Source organism: Anopheles coluzzii, chromosome 3, assembly GCF_943734685.1.
Source record: "Anopheles coluzzii chromosome 3, AcolN3, whole genome shotgun sequence".
NCBI lineage: Eukaryota > Metazoa > Arthropoda > Insecta > Diptera > Culicidae > Anopheles > Anopheles coluzzii.
This window is the reverse complement of record NC_064671.1, coordinates 3,783,742-3,811,604: the sequence shown is the minus strand read 5'-3', so window position 1 is coordinate 3,811,604 and position 27,863 is coordinate 3,783,742. Positions and strand designations below refer to the sequence as shown.

At 51.1% G+C, this 27,863-nt stretch overlaps 1 protein-coding gene across 2 annotated transcripts; it reads left to right on the top strand.

Moving 5' to 3' along the window:
* Positions 1–1,377: 1,377 nt before the first annotated feature.
* On the top strand, positions 1,378–22,677 carry LOC120957075 (protein decapentaplegic). Of its 2 annotated transcripts, none has more exons than XM_040379044.2 (4): positions 1,378–1,922; positions 13,265–14,459; positions 17,899–18,542; positions 20,594–22,677. In XM_040379044.2, exons 2-4 carry the CDS (start codon positions 14,320–14,322, stop codon positions 21,508–21,510), a joined length of 1,701 nt encoding a protein of 566 aa, XP_040234978.2. In that variant the 5' UTR covers positions 1,378–1,922; positions 13,265–14,319; the 3' UTR covers positions 21,511–22,677. The 2 variants fall into 2 exon arrangements, with proteins under 2 accessions (XP_040234978.2, XP_040234976.2); XM_040379042.2 differs by having other exon boundaries at positions 13,164–14,459.
* Positions 22,678–27,863: the final 5,186 nt, after the last annotated feature.

Here is a 27,863-nt window from a genome sequence, read left to right as displayed (position 1 = left end):
GCACGGGGAGGAAAAATACGTTGACTCGAAAAAACTGAAGGCCACCGGTTAGACCGGTTGCATGGCTGGTCGGCAGCAGGCTGCCCCGGCTGAGCGCGCTCGATTCGGGCGCTCGGGACTGCTGCCCGGGTGGATTGCCTGCCGTCCGTGCCCCACTGGGGCTGACACTGTGGCCGGCCCCCTCGAGGTGAGAGGACGAAGGGGGGGACACAAAACACGTTCTTATTAGTAGGAGCGGATTGGTCGTAGTAATGTTGTTTCAAGTTGTTTAAGATGTTGTGTTGTGGCTCGTTTTTTCTCTGCTGCTGCTGCTGCCGCTGCTGCCTTCAATTTGCTCGCGATGTCATCGATGTCGTCGTAGTCGTGGTCGTCGGAGGGGCCTGATAGAACCTGCCCGCGTCACATGATGCTGTATGCCCGCGTGGATAAAGGATGAATTTGCATTGCAGGCCGCCAAGCCAGGCTGCTGGCAAAGGGCCGCTCGAAGCAGTAAATACCTTTTGGAATAGAAATAAATTGTTAAACAGGGAAACAAATTGCTTGCCTTGCTGCTCCAATGACATCCAGAAGCCACCGGAGCTGCTGTGGTCCGGTGGCAAGAAATTCCTTGACCGACTCGCGAGGGGGCGCCCGAAGCAACTGCAGCTCTCCGGATTTATGAACCGCTTTCTTGGGTGCGAGCGTGAGGTCGCCTCTTTTCTCTTCTGCCCTATGCAGCAACCAGCGCGTACGGAGAGGAGATGCAAATTATAAAATTGAGTATCATGTAACAAGTGGGGTGCTATTTTCACCATTCCCCGTTCCGCACCGGGTCGATCACCGTTCATGTGTTGGGGCGGCTCTGGTCCGTTCTCTGGCGGGACGGGGTAAAAGGACAGCATTAAAAAGGGCACCAACAGCGACTAGCCGAAGGTGCTTTAGTAGTTGTAGTAGTAGCAGTATTAGTGGCCTCTCCACAGTGAGGTTAGGTTTCGTTTTCTACGCCCGATTCCTAACGATGCAAATCGAAGTTCTCGGCGAGTCGGGTTTTTAGGTTGGAAACTCGAAAAGCAGCTTCCTCTTGCCCCAGCAGAGGAGTGGCCCGGTAGCGAGGAGACCAGGTTAAGAAGCAAAAAAAAATGTTAAAAAATAAATAAAAATAGCAGCGATCGAATCGCCGCAGCCATCGCGGCACAAAACGCGACTCAACCTTGTCGCGCTCGCTCGCGTGTGATTTAAGCCCCGCGGCAGCCGCAGAAGCGGCTTGATCCACCTGTTGCGCAGGTTCGCTGCTTCATCTACATACGAGTCCCCGCTCTTTGGGGTAGAGGTAGAAGCAACAACAACAAAAAAACTCGTCGATGACTGCTTGCTGGTGGTTGCTGCTGGCACACAGTGTGGCAATATCGTATGCTTCCAGCCCGCGATCATGATCATCATCGCAGCTCCACACAACACGACTACCACCACCAGCATCAGCATCGGCGGGGTGAGCTGGCGGTGTGCTCATGATAATCATCATCGTCGTAATCATTTCGATTTTCTTCCTGTCGCTCGGTGGCCGTGGCGGTTTTGGAAGGCTCGCAGCGAAACCGTGCGGGGTGGTTCGGCGGCTAGATGGGGCGACGGCGGCGGACTGTCATCTGCAGGCAAAAGCAGCTCGGCTAAAGCTCGGGCTGCGCGGCACACGGTCTACACGGCAGCCGGAGAGCCTCGCGATGCGGCTCGCAAAGCCCTCCGCTCCCCACCCGGGAGCAGTTCGGTGGAGGGGGGCTGACGGAGTTTTAAAATAATCACGGATAGATTTAACCAGTAGAGAGTTGAGCGCAGACATAACAGCATGTCGAGACGACTCGGTGCGGGAATTTCGTATTTTTCGGGCCTGAACTAGCCGTTTTCTCTTGCTGTGCAGGGCGTTTTGGAGGGTTCGTGGTTCATTTGTGGTGAGTTTGAAATGAGTAAACAACACAACCCCAGTGTGGGGCTGGAGGGAAGTGATCCACTGATCCCACTACAAACAGGGATCGAATTACATTCGATGTGTGAACGTGTGCGCTAGATCTAGCTGCTGCTGCTGCTGTTGATGCTGCTGGTGAAGCAAATCGAACGACTTGCGCTGTGCCCAGTGGCATACGCGACGAACCCGTTTGAGCCGCTTCGCGCTTCGGTGGTGGCAACCGACCGACGTTCTGTTTGTGTGACGCGCAGTACATCGCAAGGAACGCAAGATTCCGCCAGTCGGGTCGGAAACGAGTTTAGAAGTCGGATCCAATCAACCGCACTGAGCTAGCGACGATCGTCCTCGGGGACGGAATTTGAGGTGGTTAGTAAAGGTGTGAAAATAGTGTGAAATCCTGGTAATATTGAACATTGCCTGGGGAGCGATTGCTTAAGAGGTCAACGGTGCTGGGCATCCACAACAGGGGGGAAAAGGGGTGGGATATTTCTTAGCCCGTTGGCCCTGAACGAACGCAACATCGCACTCGCCCAACGGTGCAACAGAATCGCACGTTGCGAGAGGTTAAAAATATAAATAAAATGTACAAAAAGGCATCCGGTGCGGAGGGAGCGACGGGGACACAGGCACGCTCGTACATACCAACTGGCCGGACCAGGAGAGAAAGGAAAATTGTTACAAATTCACCCAGCAGCGCAAAAGTCGGACCGGGCGCGCGTGCGCGCGCGCCTCCATGCTGCCATCGCCTTGGTGCGCACGGGGTGAAAGTACGTGAAGGTGAGCGACAGGTGAAGAAGAAAGCCGGCGCGGGTGCAAACGGGATGGCGCTACAGGGAAAGAGCTGGTGCGTGCGTGTGAAGGAGTGGGACAGGGAGTTCGCAGTGTGTGTGTGTGTGTTTGCGTGTGGAGCTCGGGCGAATCCGTTCCGAGGCCCGCTCGTTCGCGCGATCGTTTGCGCGGATCGCTGAAGAAGAAAAGCGTTATCGGCTGCGTGTGAAAGGGGGTGAAGGCAACGTCTGTGAATGTATGTGTGTGAATCTGTGTGAGTGGATGGTGAGTGCGTGTGTGAGCAAAAGGCCCCAAACAGCAAGGAAACGTGCAAGGAGCACAAGGAAGGCAATGGTGGTGAATTAATCGAAGCTATTATAAAAAAAAGATCACGCGTGGAGTGAATGTGTGTCTGTGTGAGTGTATGCAAGAGTGTGAAACCAGCATAAGAAAAGGAAACAGAAAAAATGAAGTGAAAAATAGAAGTTGAAAGAAAACGTAGTCAAACCGGTGACAAAATGCATCAAAAAAGTGTATCAACACTAGCGAACGAATGTGATCGAAGCAGGTGTCGCGGGATGGAATAGATCCTTGAAGCACAGTGTCAACAGAGATTGCCGAGCTAAATGACATACCAGACGTACAGAGTGCCGAGAAGAGGGTCCAGGAATTTTGGATGGATCATCTCCATAAAATAACTATTTCTCGCTTTCCAAATCTATTATAACCAAACTATCAATTGTAGTCGTTGTTTCAATCATGTCCCTTAGAAAGTGATTCTGACAGTGAAAGCTTAGCCTAGGAGGGCAGACAACTTCAGCCTCTACGGGCTGGTCATCATAAACGCCGGAAGGTCTTTGTGAAAGTATAGAAACGGCCTACAAGGTCACTGTGTGGCGCTTCATCAGCTTGTTTTTTGTGTGTATCCAAACATGAGCTATAGTTACTGTTCCACTCGTCAGACTTGGATGGAACGAGGCTAGAAATATAGGGAAGAAATCAACCCGCTTGGTTGATCGAGTATCGCCTGTTTGGATACCCTGGAGGGAGAATTAACCTGTATTGTATGATGGAAACGTTCCAAGCTACCTCCTAATCCATGGAAGCGTTTGAAATATTTCCCTTTAACGAATCAAAACTGCCCCCCGGGATGATGTCAACCTGAGCAAAACAATGCAAAACACACAAAGCCAGTCTTTAACGATCGTAATTCATTTCTCCCGTCAATCGTGGGCAATGTAGCAACAGCTCGAGACGACGGCAAACGACGACGACGACGAGATGCCTCAGAACGCAGGTGGAAGCCATGGGCGTGCAGCGCTCAGATCAAACTGCTTCGATCCAGCCATTTCTTTGCTATGATTAGTTGCGGTTTGCGTGCAGTCAAGCCTGTTTATAATACAAATGCGCAGAATGTGTGTTTTCCATTCGCGAAACGGCCCGGTTGGCGACGGTTTGCCTACACCCTAACCGCACAACCGAGCGAACGGACCAGCAACGGTGGAGGACCAGCATTGTCGTACGGGGGTTTGTGGATTTGGTTACGAGATCGATGCCTGGAATGTCACTGTATCCGCTTACATGTCACACTATTTTAGATGCAGCAGAGAGCCTCCGCGAGCTGTGCGCGAGACGGGCGCGGGAGTTTGGTGCAAGAATAGGCTGGTGTGTGAGGAAATAGAGACCGCAGCCGAGTCGAGTGGGTACGAATGTTTGGATTGAAGCTTTACACGACCTCCACCATCCACTGTTTGAACACGATCGTTACATCTGTTTGTTCAAAACGTTCTTTAACAAATGTGTGTGGTGCGGCCACACCGTACAACTATCTGCCGAAACAGGTTCAATATTGATATTGTAGTTGTCATCCGGAGAGGCGCCAGCAGAGAAAGCTTATTTCTGTCAAGATATCATGCGAAACGGAAGTTAGAGTGGAGCTCCTGAGCCGATCTCTGTGCTGAGTTCTATCATTGAGCCTGTTGGAGTTGTCTAAAGTCTATATGATCAGGCTTTGAGCTCGCTAAAATGGACAAACTATCACGGTGGCGCAAAGAGCTTCTACTTGAACAGCATTACATTGAGGCCTAGGAACGCAAAGTCCCCTACGATAAGTAATCTTTCCAAGAGTGCATGTCAAACAGCTACAGAAAGATATCGCATTAAGATACCTTTCCAACATGTCATTTGGTGGAGGAATTTGTAGAGATCTTTCATTGTTGACATCTCCGATAGCATTACAGCTCGTTCGGGCTGGAGGCTTTCCAATCGCTGGGGTTATTATGGATTCTGTTCATGTTTCGCTGACACTTCGTGCAAACAGTTCCAAACCAGCTATCCGGTCAAGAATGTCCCGGTGTTCATTATTCCGAGCGCACCTCCAGGACAACTCACCAGGAGCAACCTGAAACCTGAAGGGTGGGCTCTGCAGAATCGTGCAGAACGGAAGCTAACGAAACGGCGTTCCAGAAATCCGACCATGCAACCGTGGTCACTGAAACCTGATTGGTGTCCCTGGACCGGTTTCACTGTCCCCGGCCGAGCACTGCTCGGACAACGGCGAGGCACGAGTGCTGGCATATTCTATCACGGGAGGTGCGGGAGGGAGGAGGGGGGGTTGGTTTGGCCCGTGGCGATCCGGTTTCCTTCCCCCTTCCGTGCTGTGGCGGGACGTGCGATCGATTTGAAAATCGGCGTATCGATTGCAGATGTGCACGTCATGGCGCACTGGTGAACCCGACCCCGGCTGTGGGCATCGCACGAGCCCCGGCCACGAGCGTGCCCCAGCGCGGTAGCCATGTGGACACACCGGAGAGGACATAGAGGGGGGAAGAAACGAAAATCAATTAAAAACAAATTTTCCTATAAAAGGAGATAACTCCATTCCAATTAAGAGGAATGTTTTTGCTCACACAAATAAATAAAACATAAGCAAGCGGAAACCAGTCCAGCGCTGTTCGGTCGGGCGAGCCGCATCCAAACGAATTGGATGGAACCTGCGCTTAGGTCTGCCTATTTGTTCCGCAGGGGCACCAGATGGGCACCAGGAGGCACACTGGAACCAGCGCCATCGGGCCAGCACGTTTCAAGGGAGGTGAAGAGATAGGGACAAACAGAGATATGGAGAGAGAGAGAGAGATGCTCACACAAATAACAACAACAAACAAATGGATAAATGTATAAAACGACAACAGCGGCAGATGAAATTAACATTGACATACCCGTCACAGCATCCGTCAACGGGATGGAAGGGGCCGTTTGCATTCCGCCGACGGCAATGGGTCAGCAGCATGCCTCGGTTGCTGCGCTGCTGTGTTTGTTGTGTTTTGCCGGGGCCATTTTCTCGTTTTGTGAACTGCAAAGCAGGACGGAAAGCGGGATCGGGATCCCGTGATCTGCAATTCATTGAGGAACGCGCAATGCGTGTATCAATTAAAGCGTTCCTCGCTTTCCCCGCTGCTCGAGCTTGACGTATTGTTCCCCCGAGTCCAAACACCGGCAACGGTCCCGGCCGACGGGACAGGGACAGTCGGTCCGAACCCCCAAAAGGGAGAAAGAAATGTGTACCAGGGGCCAGATTGTTTGACGTGCTTGACGTGATCGAACTGATGCTGATGGGATGAGAAGGAGGAGAAGGACACTGTGGGGGGGGACTGCTTTTGCTGACACCGATCGAATGTTCAATGATGGATTCGATTATTATCGACAGACTGTGTGTGCGTGTTTGCCGATCGGAATCTTACCATCAGCTACCGGAAGCGAGCAGGTTTGTGAGGCCGGACCGAGCTACTGATGATGACGATGGAGCAAGGACCCATCGGGCGTCGTTTCGTTCCATTTGCCATCCACCTTTTTTAACTGAGCCCGGATTGTCCGGGCCCGTTTTATGAATGAAATGCACGAAAAAGGCAATGTCCGGTTGCTGGTCAACGGGTATAGCGCGACTTTGTCTTTAGGGCTTGCCGGGATGAATGAGCCTCTTGCAGGATATCAAGAGATTGTATTTTTGAAGATACAATTTTTACAAAACAAAACGAAAGCAGTAACCCAACGTCATAGCTCCTGGAATTATTGTTCACATTGAATATCATGATCTAGTTAAAATTGTTTGTTGAAAGATCTTCGAATTTCCAATACCAAATCCACTATGTAACATGATAATCCCTAGGCCCAAAATGGATAACTATCTTCTACTTTTCGAAAGTGTGCAGCGCACCGCCAGTACCGCACCATACCGTTTCCAAAAAGTCTATTTTCTGTGAAGTCATCGTAGCAGCCAAATACTGGGAAATCGGAGTCAAAACGGCACTGCACTCTCTCTTGCTCACCGTGCTCAAGTGGCGAAAAGGAATGTGTGCGCGTGAAGTAAGGCTTGGCGGGGCCGTCGAGCGATAGGATTGGATGTGGTGCATATGGCAACCGGACCACAGTTCGTGGAATGCCGGCCAGCACAAACTTCTCGAGATGCTCACACACACAATCCTTGGAAAGACGGGCTTGTCTGGGACATTGGACGCATCACCACCCTTCAGGCAGAGCGAGAGAGAGAGAGAGAGGCAAGCCGATAAGCCATTGAACGGGCTGGCAGGGTCCGGTGACACGGGGTGGTGATGTGGTTTGGGAGAGGCAGGAGGAGGTGATCGTGAAGAGATCTCGAATTACAGCACGGCAAAAAAACTGAACTGCACTGGCCAATCGGTTTATGGTTCTGCGAGATCTACAGCTCAGTTCTGGTTGCGTGCAAAAGGTTGGGAATCGCAGGAACCTTCGAAAGCAATTCTCGGCTTCGTTTGTTTCGTAGGTTCTGTATGGGCCTGAACTGTTGCTGTGTGTGTTTTTTTTGTGTGTGCTGTTGGCATTTTACAGCCCTCTTCCAGCCGAAAAGCCTGGAGTCAAGCTGTCTGGCAGAGTCTCTGGGACGGGGTTTCGGTTTGGTTGGGATTGTCGAGAAATTCAGCACCTCCCGCCAGCTTCACAAGAGGCATGTGTGCAAAGACCACAGGGATGCCGCTTTTCCACACTTCAGCGTGTGTGTGTGTGAGAGAGCGAGAGAGGCAGACATGGAAATGTGCAAGCGGGCGTGAGATCTGGCAGACGTCCCTTCTGCCAGGGGCATTACAATCTTATTAGGTCGTCTATTGTCTATTGCGCAGCATCCCTCGGGCGCAGAAGCTTTCCCCCGGGTTCCCGGACAACCCTGCGCAGGCTATCGACAGGCACTGATGCACATCACAGGCTTGGTGCGGCGCATTATCAGCGTTTACGAGTGGGCAAGGGCCTCTCGAGCTGCGGCACCTTTGCTTCCCGAAGATCACGCTCCCATTGTATGGAGTACGGCTGTCCCGGGGCACAGGGTAGATCGCTTCAGTGAGTCCGAGTGTGTTCGGTCTTAGGTGTGTCTATCTGCCTCTATACACCCATTTGACAAGCATCCTTCTGCTACGGTGGCGTTGATTATCGTTCGATCGCTGGGATCGTTCGCTTACGAAAGCAACTAAAGGTGCGCTTCTATTGTTGGGTCGGCCAGTTGGTCAGCCAGCCACAACACAAGCACACACGCACACACAGTGAGACTGGTGGTGCGGTCCGTCCGTATAATTTATTTACATTTAACGAATCATTTGTGAGGCTGTCGGCAGGCGCAGCCCGAACGCAAATGCGCCAACGCGTACAGCATCTCTGTTGGGCTGCTGGGAGCGGTAGGCACGCGTGTGTGTGTGTGTGTTGCTTTTTTCGTGTCTTGTGTTCCTTTAATGGGCCGCTCAAGGTTGTGACGGGGCCGGGGATCGGACCAGACAGCCTGTCGCTGGTCGTGATGCCGAACCGTCACATCTCGGGTGCTGTGTCTTGTGTCATCGCGCGATGCCGTGTAGCGAAAAAAAAGGGCGCCAACAGTGTGCGTGGGCTATGATGGGCCCTTTCATTTTTTGTTTCTTTCAGAGCCGTCGAGAGGGAGGGAAGGTCTTGGACGGGGAGCTTTTGAGAGACTTTTGAAAGTCGCACGCGCATGCATACGTAAGTGAGCATTTGTGACCCAGGCGCGGGCCAGAAGACACTAGCATAATGGCTTTGCTGCTGGAGAGACGCTTTCGGTGGCCTCAAAAGTAGTCCAAGTTTAAAGACCCCACACTCTTCTGGTGCATAAGTTTGTTTATAAAATGTCTCGTTTTTTCACCCTACGAAGGAAGCAATTGAAAGCAAAACGACGTTGTCGCTGATTGTCTCCCTTACATAAGAGGCCATTCGGGCATTCATTGAGGTCAGAGAGAGAGAGAGAGAGAGAGAGAGAGAGAGAGAGAGAGAGAGAGAGAGAGAGAGAGAGAGAGAGAGAGAGAGAGAGAGAGAGAGAGAGAGAGAGAGAGAGAGAGAGAGAGAGAGAGCGAAAATTGAAACTTTCATAATTAAAAGAAATAATCAAAGGGCACGTACATTATGTTTCTCGATCGCGCAAATAGGTGTTTCACTACACTGCAGCGTACGAAACTGTGCGTGTGTCTTGGCGATTGGTAAAACACGGGGCTCAACACAAAAAAGAGCATAAAATTGCTACACATTGGAGAAAAATGTTTACTTTCGTTCGAAGGATTTTTGGGTAATTTCAAACATACGTAGCCGCCAGCCATTGCGCAGGTTGTCGGCTGTCGGGAAGGTTGATTATATATTTAGCCGTCAAGTGCGCAACCATCAACACACACACACACACACGTTGGTTGGAATATTTGCACGTTCCGTTTCAGTCGCTCTTTCACTGCGTGCGCCCCCCCCCCCCGCCCCCCGCATGAGATGTAAAATTGATTGAACTTCTGGGTCGATAATGTCTACCAACACCCGTCCTCCCTCCCGCTCCCTTTGGCGATTATTGACGATAATGATTGCCGACAAAGGAACGGTGCGCGTTCCGCAACAACAGCAGCAGCGGCCGGACGCGTTCGGCCCAGACGTTCTGGCGGCTCTCGAAAAGATCACAGTCGGCGGTTTCGGTTTCGGTCGGCGAACTGACGGATCGGATCGATCGATCGCGAATATCGTGCGAGGTGTCGACTGATGCTGCCCAGCCGATGACCGCGCGAGCATGCGGCCCCTTCCCGCTGCTACATTCGCCCGCAAACGATCGCCATACTGGTATTAATTCCACCAACCAACGCTCCCGGCGTATTTGGCTGGCACCGAAGTTGTCCTCGGACGGACGCATGGAAAATATCCCTGAACGGGGACAGAGCGGTGGATAAGAGTTTATTATTTTCATTCATTTGCGTATTGGCAGTCACTTTACTTGAAGTCTGCGGTGGACGGTGTGGTGGAATGGGGAGTCTGGGCTTCAAAGTGATGTTGATAGATATCGTAGAATCGCCTCTATCACCTTTTGGACAGGTCGAACCTCAACCCAACAGAGTGCCAGAGTGTCTGGTCATTATGCTCTGCGTACGGCCTTCGGCCGCTTACCGCGAAGGTTGCGCTCCTGGCTCGGGTACGTTCACACGGCTGCTGGGTCCGCTCACTATGAGTGTTGGAAACAACAACACAACATGAAAACAACGTGAACAAAAAAAAAAAACGCTTTGGTAATAATAAAATACACACTGACCGGTGCGCACAAGACGCAAAGGCGGTCGGCGACGCAGTAATCAAGGAGGCTCAAGGAACGGAGTCATAAAAGCCTGTCAGATAACTCGTTTCGTACTATGCGTGTGTGTAGTGCAGGAGATGCGGGGAAACATGTTGATTGGGAGCGGTTGCCCCGCGGTCGTAGGTTTGGGGAATCGTCCATCAGCAAACCGTTTTGCTATCAGTGATCGTTGACTCCGGTTGTCCGGTTGTGCGAGGAGGTTACGGACATCGGGGGCTGTAACATGAAACCGATCCACGGTGTTGGGTAACCAGAAGGACGAAGCGCTAAATCATGCCCCGCTCGGGTTTGGAATGATTACAATGTATACCACTGCATGCGAAGCCCTGTTTTGCACATCGAGCCGAAAGTGTTGCTCGGGAGGTATGGGTTGCTGCGAACACACCGAACAGGACGGCATCTTTCCTTGGTGTTAGATTACTGACCTTTCGACGTACGGCGTTAGAATCATTTCCTCGTTGCGATCAACGTTGGTTGCTGACCTCCAGAGCACAGACAAAGTTCAACAGGCTGTTTAGTAAGTGTCATTTGCAAGATTTGGAGGAGTTGATCATGGTGGTCCAACGCAACAACCTTTAGGCAGTTTGGAAGCAGAAGAGATGTCTCTAAAGCTCACCAACGAAGCACATTGCAGTCTAAGGTAAAAATGGCACTGTTTGCCTGCAAAGCAAGAAAACATTCCAATCAAAATAGTTGGGTTTTTACCGAGCTTCTGTTTCTGTGGCTACAGTCGACACCACCACGTAGCAGCTCATTCATGTAGCGCTGGGAAATACCCGCCACCACCGGAAGCTAAACATCCTTTTGGCCTCGGCTGAACGCTTGCGAGAGGTGTGAAAAAATAATAACCTCATTTGGGCTTTGTTTTTCGTCCTAAGCCCGTGTAAAAACAAGAGCACCGATGCTGTCCAGGCAGCGTTCGTTCATTTACGAAGCTGGGGAATTCCCAGAGACCTCAGCGCTGGGCTCGCTATTTTCGCACGTCAGGGTAGAAGCAAGGGGGTAGAAACGGGCTGAACTCTCTTACCCTGGGCCGATCTGTGACGCGCGTTAGCATACAAAACGTAGCAAAGGGCATCTCCTACTCCGAAGCGGTCCAAGCCGAACGCAATCGGGGCCACGCACACGGTAGACGGTGGCCCACATTACACAATCGTAACGCGGTGGAGTGCATCTCTGCACACTCGCGGCAAGCTTTCCAAATGATCGGACCGGCCCGATCGGCAGAGGGCAGAGGGAAGGGGGGGAAAAAGGAACGTGCTTAGTGTAAACATGGCCTGGCCAGTGCCTGGCGCAGATTGCCGCGTGCGCCGCCCCGGTGATAATTTATTAATTGTTTGATTAAATATAATTCATTCGATCTAAATAACAGATAAATTTCACTTCACAGAGCATCAATCCCGAAGGTGCGCACGGGCCAAGAGCCAGAGCCGCACTTGTCAGAAGTCTGCGTGTCGGGTTCGTTAGCCAGCCGCATTTCCGTTGTTTGCGGAGTGTAATAAATAATTCGGAAGTGAAAATGACATGCAATTGCTTTCCTTTTGCTGTGGGCCTCGGCCTGCCAGCGAGAGGATAGAAAGCACTTCTCTCGTTTTTAGCATGAACCGTTCAAGTGTTGTGCCCCGTGCCATGGACCAGGCAGCGCCACGCAACGCAAAGCGGAACATACCGACAAGGCCAACGGGTGCGTGGATTGAGCGCTCGCGTCAATCAGTCTATCCCGAGCCAACGATCTCTCTAGCGGCAGCCGTTCATCTGCGCGGCCCGGTTCAGCCGCGCGCTCGCGTGCGTTTGTGTTTTGTACCCCTCTTTGCGTACGACAAGTGCCCGCGACTCGCGTGCTACGTTGCGATGAAGCGGTTTTCTCCCGCGCCCGCGCGGTGTTTACAAATCGTTCTCATAAATATTCTCTCACTCTCCCTTGTGCAAGAGGCCCGCTGCCGGGAATCGAGCGTGCGAGCGCGCGGAACGATCGGCCACAGGGGTGGGGGCGGTTAGATCGGATCGATCGATTGCTCCCGCGAGGGCAGAGATGAAAGTTTACACGCACAGTTTACATAAATCTTCACGATTTGTTGGAGTGTAAATAACTGTTAATGAAAATATGATTTCCTCAATATTTCTTAACCGATCGCCGACTGGCAGTGGCGTGGAAAGGAGTTGCGAGGTTGGTAATGGTGGTGCAGTAGTTCCGTGACGATCCGTGCTACCACTGTGGCAGTGGCAGCACTGTGCTTACAATCTCAAGGATAACCACAAATGACCGAGGCCCCGTATCGACTAGTATCGCGGTATGTGTGTACTACCTCCCAGCGAGTAAGACGATCAAATAGTGTTCTCTGGTGGAAAGACATCGTTTTACAGGAATTCATTTACAATGCAAAGCCAACCTCAAACACCAACAAAAAGCATAGTGATCACTTAATTCTCGGTATCATAACAGTCATTTCGAACCATCAAACGTCTGTCAAACGTCTTGATCCTCTCATGTTCGATGCACGCGCTCCTCTCATCCTTACACACGGAGCACGTACGCGGCTGGCCACGCCCACTTGCCGTTCATCGCACGTTCACTCGATCGTCGTTCACGCCGAGAGCTGATCACACCGCATTCATGCGGCATCGTCTCTCGCGTTCATTCATTCGTGTTCGAGATGCTGTCGCGAGATGTTTAAAATTTGTGAAGCTGCCGCGTGAGTCGAGACGAGGTTTGAATTTTGAGCCGTTTGGAATGCCAGCCAGTGTCCGTGTGTGTGCGCGCGCGAGAGAGATTAGTGAGAGAAGCAATACACATTCTTAATATAACGTCCCGTTTGTCTACTTGATTTTGACCAGTGCACTGGGCAGTGCTAGAAATAGTGCAAACTGATAGTGATGTGCATGCCCGTATCAGAGCGCGAAGTGATCGAAGTGCATTTGTTTAATCTGTAATCTAGAGCAGCGGCCGCCGCAGCAGCAGCAGCGGTAGTAGCAGTAGTGTGTGGTGTTCCTGAAGTGCAGAAAAGAAAACGCAAAACAGCGACAACAAAACATAACAGCAAAAAAAAAAAGGCGTACAAGTGTATAACTAGCGGCCCAACAAGAGATTGGAATGTAACGGGCACCGATTGGAACGCAAATATTTTAACCTTCTTTTTTTTTGCGTGCGCGCGCGCGCTCGCGCCCGATCGAAAGTGCAGCGCGAAGAAGTTGCGCGTGGGCGACGAAAAGTGAACGAGCAACTTTCGTGCAATCCAGCCAGTGGACCGCCAGTGGACAGATTTTGTGATTGCAACCTGCCTGCCGGTGTAGTGAGAAAGGAAGAAAGGAAAAGTGTGCACGAAAGCCGAGCCAACAAGGGTTTTTTTTTTGCTTCTCTCGGGCAGGTAGAGGTCCTTTGGACAAGCAAAGGCAACCAGAGGCCTAGGCAAGTGTGTGAGAGCCGAGCCAAGAGTGTAGAAAATTAAAACAAGAAAATACACAAACACACACACACACATCCATACGGAAACACATTAACACAAACATAAGTATACGCCGTATCGGGAAAGTGCAAGGAAGCGTTTGGGCGCAGGAGGCGAGAGCGAAGCAGAAGCGAAAAAAGGGGCCCGAGCGGCAGGAAACCCGGTTCGACGACGGCGTCCTGTCCTGTGGCTTGGTGAAGTGGTGCAGTGTGTTCGATGTGAAAGTCGAGTGACGCGGTAGCGCAGATTTGAGCGAGGATTTTCGTGAAATAATGCTCGGTGCCGGCGAGTGGCCAGTGAGCAGGAAACATTCAAACGGTCGTCCCGTGCTCGTCACGACGCAGTGTCATCGCGGCCAGCAGGGCCACCAGGACCACCATTGTAGTGAGCAATAGATTGGTTGTGCGAAGCAAGAGAATTAAACCAATTCCTGTGTAAAACGTAAACGAAAACGTTTCAAGGAAGCGTTCCCAAGCAGTGCGTATCCTTTTCAACCGAACGGAACCACATTGGTTGCCTCCCGGGTCCGTTCCGGCGGCTCGGTGTACATGACGCGGGAACGGCTGCGTGCCCATGCGGCTCCGTGTTCCCCTGGCTGCAGCGAAACGCGCGGCCTAGCCAGGCAACGACGGGCCGCAACCGGCACGAGGACACGATCGACAATGATCGGTCGGCAAACAAGTAGAAGGTAAGTGTATTTAGCCAGCAAAGCACAAGTAACATCAGCTTAGGATAACGATAAAAATCACTCACCATCACCACCACAAATGCAACATATTGCGATGGGTCTTAAACAGGGGGGGAATGGAGGAGACATCGAGGGAAGCATAATGCTGACCACGATCACAATCATGCCGAATGGTGCGTTTTGCTGGCGAGTCGGAGAATTTTGAGTACGACCCGACGGAACTCTGCATGCTTAATTGGTGTTGACCCCAGATCATGCACATAACAGGAGGGGTAGGGGTAGGGGAGGGAGGAGAGGACAACCAGACGGGCAACAGGCACATAACTCACCCATTATGAGTGGGCCCGCTCATTTACGTGAGGCCGTGAGAATTAAGCCGCCGATCGTTGGGCCAGCGACATAAATCAGAGCAAATGGAAGGACGTGGTTGACGTGGCTTTATCTGCACGCTCACTATCTACCCCGTTCCCACTACAACAACAGCTACAGCAGCAACAACAACAACAGCGACGATGACAACGGGGTCAGCAAAGTGCAGCGATCACTGGTTCGCATATGCAGCACCACCGACACCATCACTTCGGAGTCGGGCAAGACTATGCATGTGAAAACTGCAGTGCAAACATTGTTTTGTTGTTGATTAATTAATTAAATGAGAGCCGAGAGCGGCTTAAAGGTTTGCTGGCAGGACTCTGGGACCTGGGCTGGAATCCTGGGAATTAAGAAACCGAAGGTACAGCGCCATGACAGACTGGCGTCTCAATATTCATGACAAGAACTCTTCTGACGCCTCATTTAATGGCTCACCTGGGGACTGTTAAAAGCCAGTGGCAGGGGTTTTTGGTTTTAGCACCCACCGGGAACGTGTTAGGCAATCAACACATAAAAACCCACACACTTGCGATGCGTTTATGCGTGCAACCTGCACTTTCAGAGGGTTAGAAGGGTCCTGGCGACAACTCGCAGGGCATGATCGCGCTGGCAAACAATGGCAATCCGGGGCGATTCTGTCTGTCTGGAGTGTGTGTGTGTGTAAAGTGCACCCTTATGCACACACACACACACAGTGTAAGGGTACACTGGAAGGTGAGATTATAAAAATGGTAGGCGTCCTTTCCGGATCAAACCCCCGATTGTGCTGACAGCACCCGCGACCAGGCCGAGCTTCCTCGGGAGTGAGAGACAGGCCCGTGTGCAGGCCGAAACCGCCCCTGTGTGTGTGTGTGTGCAGGCCTCGAGAATGCTGACAATTATTATTCAAATGCGATTAACAATTCTGCGTGTTACGTGAGCAGAGGGACACACACGAGGCGTGTGTTGTGGGATTCTGTTGAACGCTCTGGATTTATTTCTTTTTTTTTTCGTTTGCGCCGATACTATGTGTCCGGGCTAAAAATAGCAAAACCAGTACCAAGACCCCCCCCTTCTGTGTAGCCTCTTCTCCCTTTTTTCCCGGCGGCGGATTGATTGGCGCCCGGGCACCACAGCGTTTGGTGATCATGTCTCGTTGTGGGGTTTTTTTTTACCTTCCCGACCGCAAAGTACACGGCAGAGGCGTTCAGGTGGAAATACAAAGCGTCGAAGGTGGCTGGTCCTGCTGCTGGAATTTGGTGTCGTTTGAAAACTGGAAACTGTACGCCGAGCCGATCAAAACAGTGCAACTACAGACTCTACGATAGGCCTGGGCTGCTGTTGTGTTCACGCACTTGGCATTGCAGCGCCGTGAGATTAGTTGCAATTTCTTCCTCGCTCGCTGACCTACTTGGGTGGGGTGGGATGAGATCCGCGTGCACGACGCAGCGATAGGGGCGATCATGTGCATGTGCGTTGTTTTGTGCCCTTAAGCGCCCCCTCCCACATCGATCGATCTAGCGAGCGCGTCGAACGAACGCACTCTCCTGTACCTCCGGCCGAGCGGGTGTTGTGGTACACCTCCGGGTAATGGAGGATGGGCGTTGTCGTGCTGTACAGGTGCGCTCCCCATTGATAAAGGGTATGGAAATTACCAAAAAACCCATCCCTTGCCCGCGTGATCGACATAAATGGACGGCGGGCCGGGGAAAACCCCATCCAGCTAACAGAGAACTGCTGTGTGTGATCGATCGTGCGAGCAATAGGTGTACCTCCCGTAACCAGGGCAGGCCGGGTCCTGCAGGCAACGAAAAACCAAGCCCGGTGCGGAGAAGAAGGTGTGGTAGCGCTCGAGTGCGGTAGCCCAAGGACAGAACGCAAGGGACGCGCACAACACAAATAACGAACACACATTCTTCACTTCTCCGCCCAGTATTGTGAGGAAACAATCGATTTGTTGTCCTCCGGTGCGTAAGCCCCGGGGCCGGCAACGGCAACAACCGGTTGTTGCCCACTCGAGAGTGCACTCGACGGGCCGCAAGGGGTAGTAAAACGCCCCGGGCCCAAAGGGGACCTGCAAAAGGGGATTCTTCCTGTAATCGCCTGCAACCGTCCGTGGGATGGGATGGGACCGTTCCTAGGGAGGGAACGGGAAAGCGAGGGAAGGCGTGCGAAAGCCATTTCTCGGGCGGAGATGCGAAAGAGAGAGAGAGAGAGAGGGAGGGAGGAGGAAGGAAAAAAAGGATCCTTTTGTGAGGACGAATGTATCGAGGAGGCCACTTGAGATTCACAGCTTGTGTCCTTTGTTTCTCATGCACACACACACACACACTGGTACAAGCATTGGGCAAACAGACGAGAACCTCCTTGTCTTGTCACTCCTGAAGAAGAGGTGTCTCTTTCTCACCTTCGAGCCCGCTGCATGATCCTTAGGATCCGTTGGCAGCACCTGACCTGTCAAAGTGTGGGCGACTGGAAGGTGTTTTTGTGCTGGCGAAGCTGTAAAACGTACGAATAGCTGTGCTACTCGAATGCTTCTGCGTACCTCGAACGACCTCGGCCGCTCGAACGGCCGGCTCCGTAAAGCCAACGAAAGAAAACAGGCGTTGGAACTGACACCGGGGAGTTTGCTTTTCGCAAAGGAGGAGAAACAAAAATCAACGCCGCGTGTGTGCCGTTTGCTTCGCGTGCTGATCCAAGCTAGTAGCCGACCAGTGTCGCCACCCGGTCTGGGCCCAATCTGTGACCGCGAATCTAAACTCTCATCTCTTCCGATGCCCCGCACACTCACCCGGGCAGTTCCAAGACACGGCGTTGTTTTTTGAAAACATTTACTTTAATTATCAGCTTCCTCTTGTGTGGCGGGCCTGGAAGCGCAACAAACAAACGTACCACACCACGACACGGTGTCTAGTGGTGACCGTTGACTAATCGCAATAGTTGCAATGTGGCGTTGTCCGGGCGGTTGGTAGATTTATTAGCGAGCAGTACGGCAAGCGATTGTCCCATTCCGGCACCGACCAGCGGGGCCAGCGAACGTGTTGACTGCAAAACATTCCTCTAATACGGTTCCGTTTTCCAATTGCAGACTACTACCAGCGACCATGCACGTATGGTTCTACGTGCTCGCTGTGCTGGCGATATCACACGGTGCAACGCGAGTCGCTAGCACAGACAGCAGCAGTCCAGCCCGAACGAAAGCCGCCAGCCTGCTCCATTCGGATCAATCACACATCAGCCATCCCTTCAATCTGCCTGCGTTACGGCAGGGCTCGGCCGACTCGACACCGCCCGTCACGGACGTCTCGCCGGAACCACGGATAGGTGGGACCGGGGCGCCGGAAGCGGCCAGCATAAAGAGCAGCGAGACGATCGAGTACGAAGAGTATGTGGCCGCTAAGGGTGCGGCGGTAGAGGTAGACCCCGAAGGTCCAGCCGAGGAGCCGGAGCTGGAGAACGAAATCAGTGACAGTGAGCCGGACACGGTGGACACGGTGGTGGTGGAGAGCAGGCCCGATCCTAAAACGCTAGTCGAGATAGAGAAGAACCTTCTGAGCCTGTTCGGGTTCCCCAATCGGCCAAAGATCGACCGGTCCAAGGTGGTGATACCGGAGGCGATGAAGCAGCTGTACGCCCAGATCATGGGCCACGATCTGGTCGACTCCGTCAGCGTACCAAAGGAAGGACTGAACACGCGCAACGCCAACACCGTGCGAAGTTTTACACACGAAGGTACGTACGACGGGGACGTGGGAAAGGGAATAGTAGTACAAGTAGTGCAATATCTAGGAAGCCATTCCGAAGGCTCCACGACAGCAACGACGACGTCAAAAACCGGTACACGGTTGCGCACGACATTAAAGAGTGTTTAGCGCATTGCCACACACACGCACACACACAGACCGATCGGTAACGATCGCTCGGTTAGGAGGCCAAGGGACCTGCTCTTCAAGGAGGTGTCGCAGTGCGACCGGCGCAAACTGGTGGAATCAAGTTGTTTTTATTTTCAATTAATTCCACGTCCTAACACTTGCGGCAAATGCAGCAGTTAATGTTGAGCTATAACGCTGTGCTTACGGACGATTTGAAAGTGGTTCCATTGCAATGTTCAGACACCTTGCCCAGATGACATTAAGGTTTGGGTTATGCAGTTGTAGACATTAGAAATGATAAAAAGGTTAATTATTGGAGAAGGTTTTGGCTAAAGATCACACAACGTGTACTGAAATACAAGAAGCAACCCAGCAAGTACACAGTTCAAATCTTTCCCAAGTTCTTGAATTCAAACCAGGATGTTGGATCGGCCGTACTCGAAAACTAATGACGGCTGGTGCACTTTGATTGCACACTACCTGGAAATGCGATTGCAATAAAGAAGCGATCGCGCGATCGATTGTTTGTGTAATACGGCGGGGGCACAACTTTGTTTACATAATCTCCCCCCGAAAAAACCGATTACCGAGCGCGCGCGCGCCCTCGTAGTATGGCGATCGTTTTGCTACGCATCTCCCCGTGCCAAAGAGCCGTGGAAGATGCTGCATCCGCGTGTCCGGGTGTGGCGTATCGTGCGTAAAATTATCGATAAATTTTGCACACGAGTAAAGCGAACGTAAACGTTCGGTTCGTTTTGCGCCCAGCTGTACGGTTCAAGGAGAGAAGCGTCTATCAACACCCCATTGCGGCAAAGCGAGGTTCCGAGGAGTCCGATATACTAGGTCCGGTTGACCTTTTCACCAACCCGCACTGCTTCCAACTACTTGCGAGATGCTACGGAGTACGGATCCAGTGTTTATGGTAAAATCGGACGAGCGCTGGAGAGAGGGAGTGCTGGGAGTGCGTTACGCAAAGTCGAAATTCTCCGCCAGGCAGCAGCACGCAGCCTTTGCTAGTAGTATCACGCCGCTTGTAAACAAACACCGGACTAGAAATATTAGTTCGCGCAGGGGCGCAGCAGCACAAAGAGCCGTGTTGCGCCGAACGCAATTAAAGTGAGTACCGCCGGGCAGGCGCAATTTTCGGCAAACCGCAAACAAACTCACCCAACACTTACGGAGACGATCGTCTGGGTCTTGGTCTGGATGATGCGTAGTTTGTTGCTTAGGAGAATTTTGACGCAGACTCCAGGGGGATGGTGCTGAAGAGGGTTAGAGTGTTGCTGATTGTCCAAATTCGCTAATGGGTTTGCCAAATCGATTAAAACACACGCTGGCCGCGCACATCCCGCCAGTTTCGGAGAAGTGTTATTGTTTGCCGCGTGTTGCCGGGCCGACTTCAGGATTCTGGTTTTCGTCTGGCAGAAATTAAGCAGTGGGGGATGTTGTTGGACTCGTTTTCGCTTTTAGGGGATGGGAAAGGAGGGGGGGGGGGTGTTATTTCATGGTGTGAGCTCGTCCAGGTGGTTCATGACAGGTACGGCGGAGTTGTTTATTTATCCTTGCAAAGGGTTGAAGAAATTATGAGTCTCTGTGGCAAACCTGGAGATGGCGGTTTTGGTTGGATTGTATTTACCGTGAAACAAAGTATGGAAATATTGGCCCAGGTCTTGTACTTACCGGGAATGAAAAATATTGGAGGACAATTCAATTAAGTTGATTTAGTTTGATGTTTTACTCTTCTACACTACACACTTGCCACGACACAACAACTCATTTGACTCAACATTTTGATAACTGACGTTTCCTTGTTATGGCTACTTTGATGCATCTTCATCCTGATCGGTCTCATCCTTGCAATGAATTAACGTTCTCTCTCTCTCTTCAACTCTTTCCCTTGCTTACCTACAGAAAGTCACATAGACCAGCGGTTCCAGCATCATCATCGCTTCCGGTTACTGTTCAACGTAACAAGCATCCCGCGAGGCGAGAAGTTGCGTGCAGCGGAACTCACCCTAACCCGCGAGGGCATCGCCCACCGAAGCAGCCGGGCGCAGGCAAGGACACCGGTCCTGTATCAGGTGATGGTGTACGACATCGTGCGGCCCGGCGTCAAAGGCAAGCGCGCCCCGACCTTCCTGCTGGTCGACACGAAAACGCTCGCCATCAACGAGTCCGGCACGGCCAGCTTCGATGTGATGCCGGCCGTCGAGCGGTGGCTAAGGCAGCCGCGCAAAAACCACGGCCTGTTCGTGCAGGTGACGGGCCGGGGCCGTGGACCACCAGGCCATAGCCGCCAGAGGCGCAGCATAGTGCCGGCCGTCCCCGTCCACGAGCACGTCCGGTTGCGACGGAATGCGGCCGAGCGGCACGACAGCTGGGTGCAGAAGCAGCCGCTCCTGTTCACCTACACCGACGACGGGCGGCACAAGCAACGGCCGATCCGGGACGCGATCAGCAGCGCGAACCGGGCCCGGCGTGCCTCGGCCAAGCGCAGCAGCCGGCGGAAAAACGAACTCTGCCAGCGGAAGCCGCTGTACGTCGACTTCAGCGATGTCGGGTGGAACGATTGGATTGTGGCGCCGCCCGGGTACGAGGCGTACTACTGCCAGGGCGACTGCCGGTTCCCGATAGCGGACCATCTGAACACGACGAATCACGCGATCGTGCAGACGCTGGTCAACTCCTACAACCCGACGCTCGCACCGAAGGCGTGCTGCGTGCCGACCCAGCTGTCCTCCATCTCGATGCTGTATCTGAACGAGCAGAACAAGGTGGTGCTGAAGAACTACCAGGACATGACGGTCGTTGGCTGCGGCTGCCGGTGAAGTGTTGAAAGGGAAGACGGGGGGGGGGGGGGGAGTATTGAGGGGAAGGATACGTTTTCTGTGAGAAAACAAGGGGGGAGGGTAGGGGATTGAAACAAAACACGAAATTGGATGACCATAGGAATCGGCAGGGCCGCAACTGTTTTGTTTTATTATTACTTTAAATCTTTGTTTTGTGTATAACGATCGAACGTACTAAGAGCGAAGTGTGTAGAGAGTGTGAGTGAGTTTGTTTTGAGAGAAAAAGGGATCAGATAGGATAGTAGCAATAGTAGCAACGATCAAACTTGTGTACCATAGTGAAAAAAAGTCATGTAGATCAAGCCATAATCAACGTATGCATGCAAAAAATGGGGAAAAAGCAAACAAAATAAAACTAATACAAACAAGAAAGCTCAACTGTTGGGTGAAAAGCGTGTGAGGTGTGTGCGTGTCAAGTGGCACACTATTGTCCGTCCAGATGCGGTACAAGTCTTGTAAGGTGGCTTAGCGAGTTGGTAGGGCTGGGAAACTAGTGCTGTGGCATAGGTGTTAGTGACGGAGACTTCAGCTGAAAAAATGAGAGAAAAGTGAAGGACACAACGCGGGGGGGCTCATCATCTGTACATATTTATTGATAGGAAATGTTAACAGACAGTGAAGGAGGAATGGTTCCTCTCGGAAGCAGAGGACATTCCGAGTGCATGTGCGTGTATAAAGTAACAGGAACTACATAGTGAGATAGCTAGAGTGTTAAACTTACGGCAGCCCGCGAATAAGGGACGGACAACGATTCTGTAAACAGTCGACAGGGACGTGCAAGGCAGGCAAGTGGATGTTGCGTATGTGCTTTCAGTGAAGTCTTGCAGAAATCACGATCACACACACACACACATCTAAACAAGCAGCACTTCCTGCGTCTTGCGCGTCCGTGATGTGCGTACATTTTGTACTAGCAGCTTTTATAAAGTTCCGAAACCGCCGGACAGCTTTCCTGAGTGCGTCCTTACTGCGAAACACTATTACGTTTAGGGCACCGCTACAATGTGTTTGAATATGTTTTTTGTGTGTAAATTTTTGTATATTATTTGCTGTACCTGTGTAAACGGAAGGAAACGTATTTATTTTACGAAAAGCTGAAGCGTGTAATTGAGGAATAAATTTGTAAGGAAATTCAAACCGTAAAAATCGTGTATGTGTGTTTTTGGAGTTGTAATTTCATTTTACAGGTTTGGTTCCAGTGAGTGACTGAAAGAAATTGTGGAAATTGTATTGGAAACTGTACTTCAAATAGATGTTTCAGATCTTGAGGAATACGTTCTACAACATCTTTCATCTTCGAATAGGCTAACTTCTTGTAAAATGTTCAACATCAACCTCATCCCATCCAAGACTCTAGGGAGATATTGAATTCCAGAAGAATAGACATCACCACAAATCTGCTAGAAACCAGCAAATTAAACTTCCTTCACATGATACTTGCTTCAGGGGAAGATCTCTGCAGTTCAGGAGTAGCTTTAATGTCCCGTGGACCATTCGGCCCATGGTTGGGGTTTAGAACCTTAGCTCCTCGCAGTCTCGTGAGGAAAACGGGAATGCATTGCCGGGTTGCGGGCTACACGTACACGGGAATGCACACAAACGGCAGACCACCCAAATGGCTTGATTTTTGCACAAACCCGTAGCAACAAAAAATCCCACCACCGAAAAAAGGGCATCCATCCTCTTGACGCAGTGCCACAGGAAGGCAACGATAGCATATAAAAATACCCAGAGCCACACACACACACGAGCACAGAGAGCATTCAGACATATTTGTGAAAAATGTTCCCTTTGTTTGGATTCCGTTGAACTGGGCAAGGCATCGTGGGCAACCCTCAACGTCAAAGGCCACCTGTGAGCGGCCGGACCCTTCGGTCCTCCGGGCGCTCCTCGGGACGCCCATCATTATGTCCCGCGGGAAGACAAACGCGCCGGGAGGAACAAAACCGCATCGCCCCGGTATCATCTCTCAATCTGCAGTCGGACGGTGGACCACCAGCTCCACGAGAACAATGATTGTAATTTTTGCGATGGGGAAGGTTTTTTTTTGCGGCTGCTCTGGTATGTTCTTGGTTGGCTTTTCGGGAACGGCGGACAAAAAGAGGCAAAGCGATCGCCATTTGTTATGATGATCTTCAAATGGACCTGACACACATCTTTACACACATACAACCACTCATGCTCTTCACTTAGCGCAACCGGATAAACCTTTCTCCCTTTGCCGAAAAGCGTGTACGTGCTGGGAGTCGTTGTTGATGTTTTAATTTCCTTCTCTCGCGGTGTGCCTGTGTCTCCTAAATCCGCCAAATCGTTTCACGATTTGTGTGCCATTGCGCAATGACCCAGTGTGCGCTGGTTGATATTGCTGAAACTCGCACGCAGCCGTGGTGGCGCTTTGCGGATGTTAGACGCGCATACGAATTGCGTGATAAAATTGAACACATTTCAGCCGGGACGGCCAAGCGGCACGTACACTCTCTGGTACGTCAATCGGTTTTCCCTCTACGCGGTACAGTACAAAGAGTGTTTGGATTCCGTTTGCCAAAGCAGAACAGTTTAAGAGCCAATTTAAAGGGTTGTTGTTTTCTATTGACTGGTTCCACACTTTTCCTCCGTCCACTAGCAGCGGCTTGCCCACTGCCACAAAACGGCAACCTCTACTTGGGCAATCGATGTCAGCACGGCGATCTCAGCTTGCGTGCACGCGTTGCACTCTGGTGGGACTAGCGCTAGCTGCCCTTGCCTTTTCCAGGTGTGTATCGTACGCCGCGGAATCTATTAATCGAACAGCAATCAAATGCCCTGAAAGTTGTCTACCGAAGTGGCAAAATGTAATTGTCAGTATGCGCTTAATTACTCTCCGCTGGGCGGGTTGGTCGGCCGACTGGCCGGATTGGAGCTCGCGCGGTTACGCGCGTGCATATCTAATCCACGCCGTGAGCCTGGTTAAGATTGCTCGAGTTTTTCTTTCGTGCGCTCGGGTGCTCTAGCTTGCTGTTCTATAATTAACTCATTAAATGGTGAGGTACTAAAAATAACTGATATTTAAAATTCAAAATTACTGTGATTACAGCAGTGCGGTGCGGTGTTGTTATTTTGTTTTTGCTTTCGGTTCGGCTGCGAGCTAACGCGTGCGTATTATTTATTGATTGCTTCTCGCACATTGAATCCAGCGAGCGAGTGAGATGAGGGGATCGGGAGGATAATCGAGCAGATAAGCGTTTTGCCCGCACAAGCGGGTGCGAAGATCATCGATCACTTACGTACGGTACGCACACACTTGAGGCACACACACATCGATCGATGCTGGTGGCCGGTTGGCCTGGCCTGGAATAACACTGTTTGCACGCCAAATGAATCAGCAAGAGCGTGCCTTGGAGGGTGGCTTATCGGCGGCCTTCCCCGGATGTTGGAAAGTGGATAAGCAAAGTGCTCGGTTGTTGTTTGAATAATTAGGAATGCAGGAATGAACAACACACCTTGGCTGGGGGAGAGTTGAGAGGCAGAAGTTTGCTTATAATCCTGAGATTAGCGGCACAATCGCGAACCGCGTGCGCTCTTGGCAGGATAAATGACGGATTCAGCGGTGAAACGGTTTTGCGACGCGGATCGAGCCGAATGCGATGCGTTGGGCGCTGCACGGTGCGGCGGAACGTGACCCGCGAATGATTGAGACGGTCGGGCGTCTGTTGGGTGGTTGTTTTCGCAAACCGGGTGTGATCGATCGATCGTTCGCGGCCAGCGGTTCGCTTGTTGTGTGCGCTCACACCATCCGACTTGTTACTAGGAGGAAACTATCAGCTGGGTTCGTAATGGCAACGTTTAGCTGGTACGGAAGGATCGAACGCATGCCGATCTGTGTGTGTTTCAGATAGGTACTTTTTCTCAATAGTTGCTGATTATTTGCAATCGAACTTGGAACGGGTGACGCAGATGGCATGTATTTATTGTTATTCTGTGGAACGAGGAGAAACATTGACGTAGGACTTTTAGTTTCTCTTAAAGAGAAAGAAGACGGAATCAATTTGGAATAAAGATCAATTGTAGCACGAGTAATGTATGTTCTGTGGTCATTTGTTGATGTTGGAGGAGGAATGTTGTAAACTTGTTAAGGCATCTGTTGGATCATCTGAAAATTATAAATTCATATCAGCAATATTTTTTGGTAAACTCGTTGAATATGTGTTTGGTAGTTCGAAGATATATCTAAAAGTACATTTTAGAGCTCTTAATAAAAACAAATGAAACAATTTATACTTAACATCAATCGTAGTAATATTCTCAGAATCGTAGATGTGGTGAATATTTACATGTTTCTATTGGAATGATTCAATCTATTGGCTAACGACCTTATCAAAGGATACAAATCATCGATAACTCCTCTCTACAAGCTACAATAACATCAGTCAAATTCAAGCTTATTAAAATTAGGTTGTAAATTACAAGATATCTTCAAAATCCTCACCTAGATCGAGTTTATGGAAATCACTAGCGCTAGACTGCGTAGAAGGCTCTAGAGTTCCTCTAGAGATGTATTCTAGAGTTCTTTACATTCTTGTGGTTGTTGTACTTTTCCAATTCTTCAATATCATACTCTTGAGCAAACGTCCATAGAGATTAAAATAGAGACTCTTCTGTGGGATTCCACAGTCCATTGGCCAATACCACACACGATCTTAAATTGTTTACAGATAGAGATCTTAACTCACCTCCCTGAAGCTGAGCAGAAGGAATGATACAAAACGGGGAAAAATGCGATATCCAGATAAGAACAAAAGGTAACCTCAACACAACAAAAACAACCACAGCAAATGTTTCGTTTAGCGGTGGACCACTGCCCCAATCTGCACATTATACCGGTACTGGGTACAGCGTCCAGGAAGAAATTAATCGTTCCGATCACGCCAACCGCGCGGTGGGGAAAACGCACGCGGGAGCACATCGGGCCAGACGAGGCGCAGGCCAGTACGCCATTCAGTCTAACGATGCAAAACCGGTGGGGCCACCATCGTTGTGTACGGTGTTCGAAAATAACAAGCGCATCCGAGCACACAATGGGAGCCTGCGTTCACCTACCGCCGAAGCAACGCGACTCGCAATCACGCCAGAGTCTCTGCGTGGTCTGCGTCGAACAAGTGCTGGTGGTTCGTGTGCATTTCCTGGGAAATCCTCGTGTACGCGTTTTTTTGTTTGCTTCCTCCTCATCGTGCGCTGAGAATCCTTTGTCAAAAAGAAGACAACGCAGCCAGTGCGGCACATGTTGTGCGTCGTCGTCTTCTTGGCCACACCGACAGCGGAGGGTGGCTTTCGGTGGTGCATATGGTAGCTCACGATCAAAATATCAACGAATCGACATCGATGGAGCGTAATTTTCTGGCCGTCCGTTCTGGTGTAAGACCGTCCAACCTACCCGGCAATGGGTAGGGGAGGGCGCTACAAACTAACCGACCGTATCCTGCAAAAAGAAGGAAAATCGTGGCACTACGAAGCAAGAAAACGACGCAAGAGCGCACCAAACACGAGGCACACCGAACACCAAAACCTATCCAAACACGTTAATAAGATGATGTTATATGTTCTTGTGGATTGCGCGCGTTTTTTTTTTGTTCTTTTCCTGCGGCTTGTTTTCTTGCGCCTTACGCAGACGGGAATTTCTTAGTTTGTTGCACCACCGCCGCTTCTTCTTGAGCGAAATCCTCGCGTCCAGTTCACTTCGGGGCGGTTCCGCACAAGGAAAAATGTTCCACGGGAGGTCCTTTCGCAACGGCCCGGCACCAGCAGCAGCGGCGGTACGGTAATGGGCTCGTAAAGCGGGCGTTTTTTCTTTCCACCAATTTGAGCGAGTGCACTTGCTACGGAATGCACGACGGAGCAGTGAGTCGTGTACCGTGTACGATCGATACAGCGCTTCGGGCTAGGACTTGATGAAGATCGTAAGCGCTGCCGCAGCAGCAGTAGGCAAGTAGGCTTTGAAAGGCTGAAAGGATATGAATATCTAGAGTTTGAAGCAGGTTTCGAAATTGACGCAAAGTATCGAGAGATCACATAGAGATACCGCAACGATGTGGGTTTTCTGTAGCAGTTTCGTATCTGCCATCCTGGCTGCCCCGTGTTCTCATTCTCCTGGGCCATTCAGATAGCCATAAAGATGGACGACAGCGCTCTCCAGTTCGAAGGGGGGAAGTAAAAATAATTTATGATTTATCAACAGCTAAGCGGCGATTGTGGACGAAGAGTTTGAACCGTTTTAAAGAGGGTTAATTTATGCAATAAAAATTACGACCCGCGTGTCCGCGTGGCCGTTTAGTGGCATGGCGCGAGAGTTCGCAGCC

Coding starts and splice junctions, on each gene's coding strand:
- LOC120957075 (XM_040379044.2), top strand. CDS start 14,320: ATGACGCGGGAACGGCTGCGTGCCCATGCGGCTCCGTGTTCCCCTGGC. Junction 14,460..17,898: donor GGTCGGCAAACAAGTAGAAG/GTAAGTGTATTT, acceptor TTCCAATTGCAG/ACTACTACCAGCGACCATGC. Junction 18,543..20,593: donor GCGAAGTTTTACACACGAAG/GTACGTACGACG, acceptor GCTTACCTACAG/AAAGTCACATAGACCAGCGG.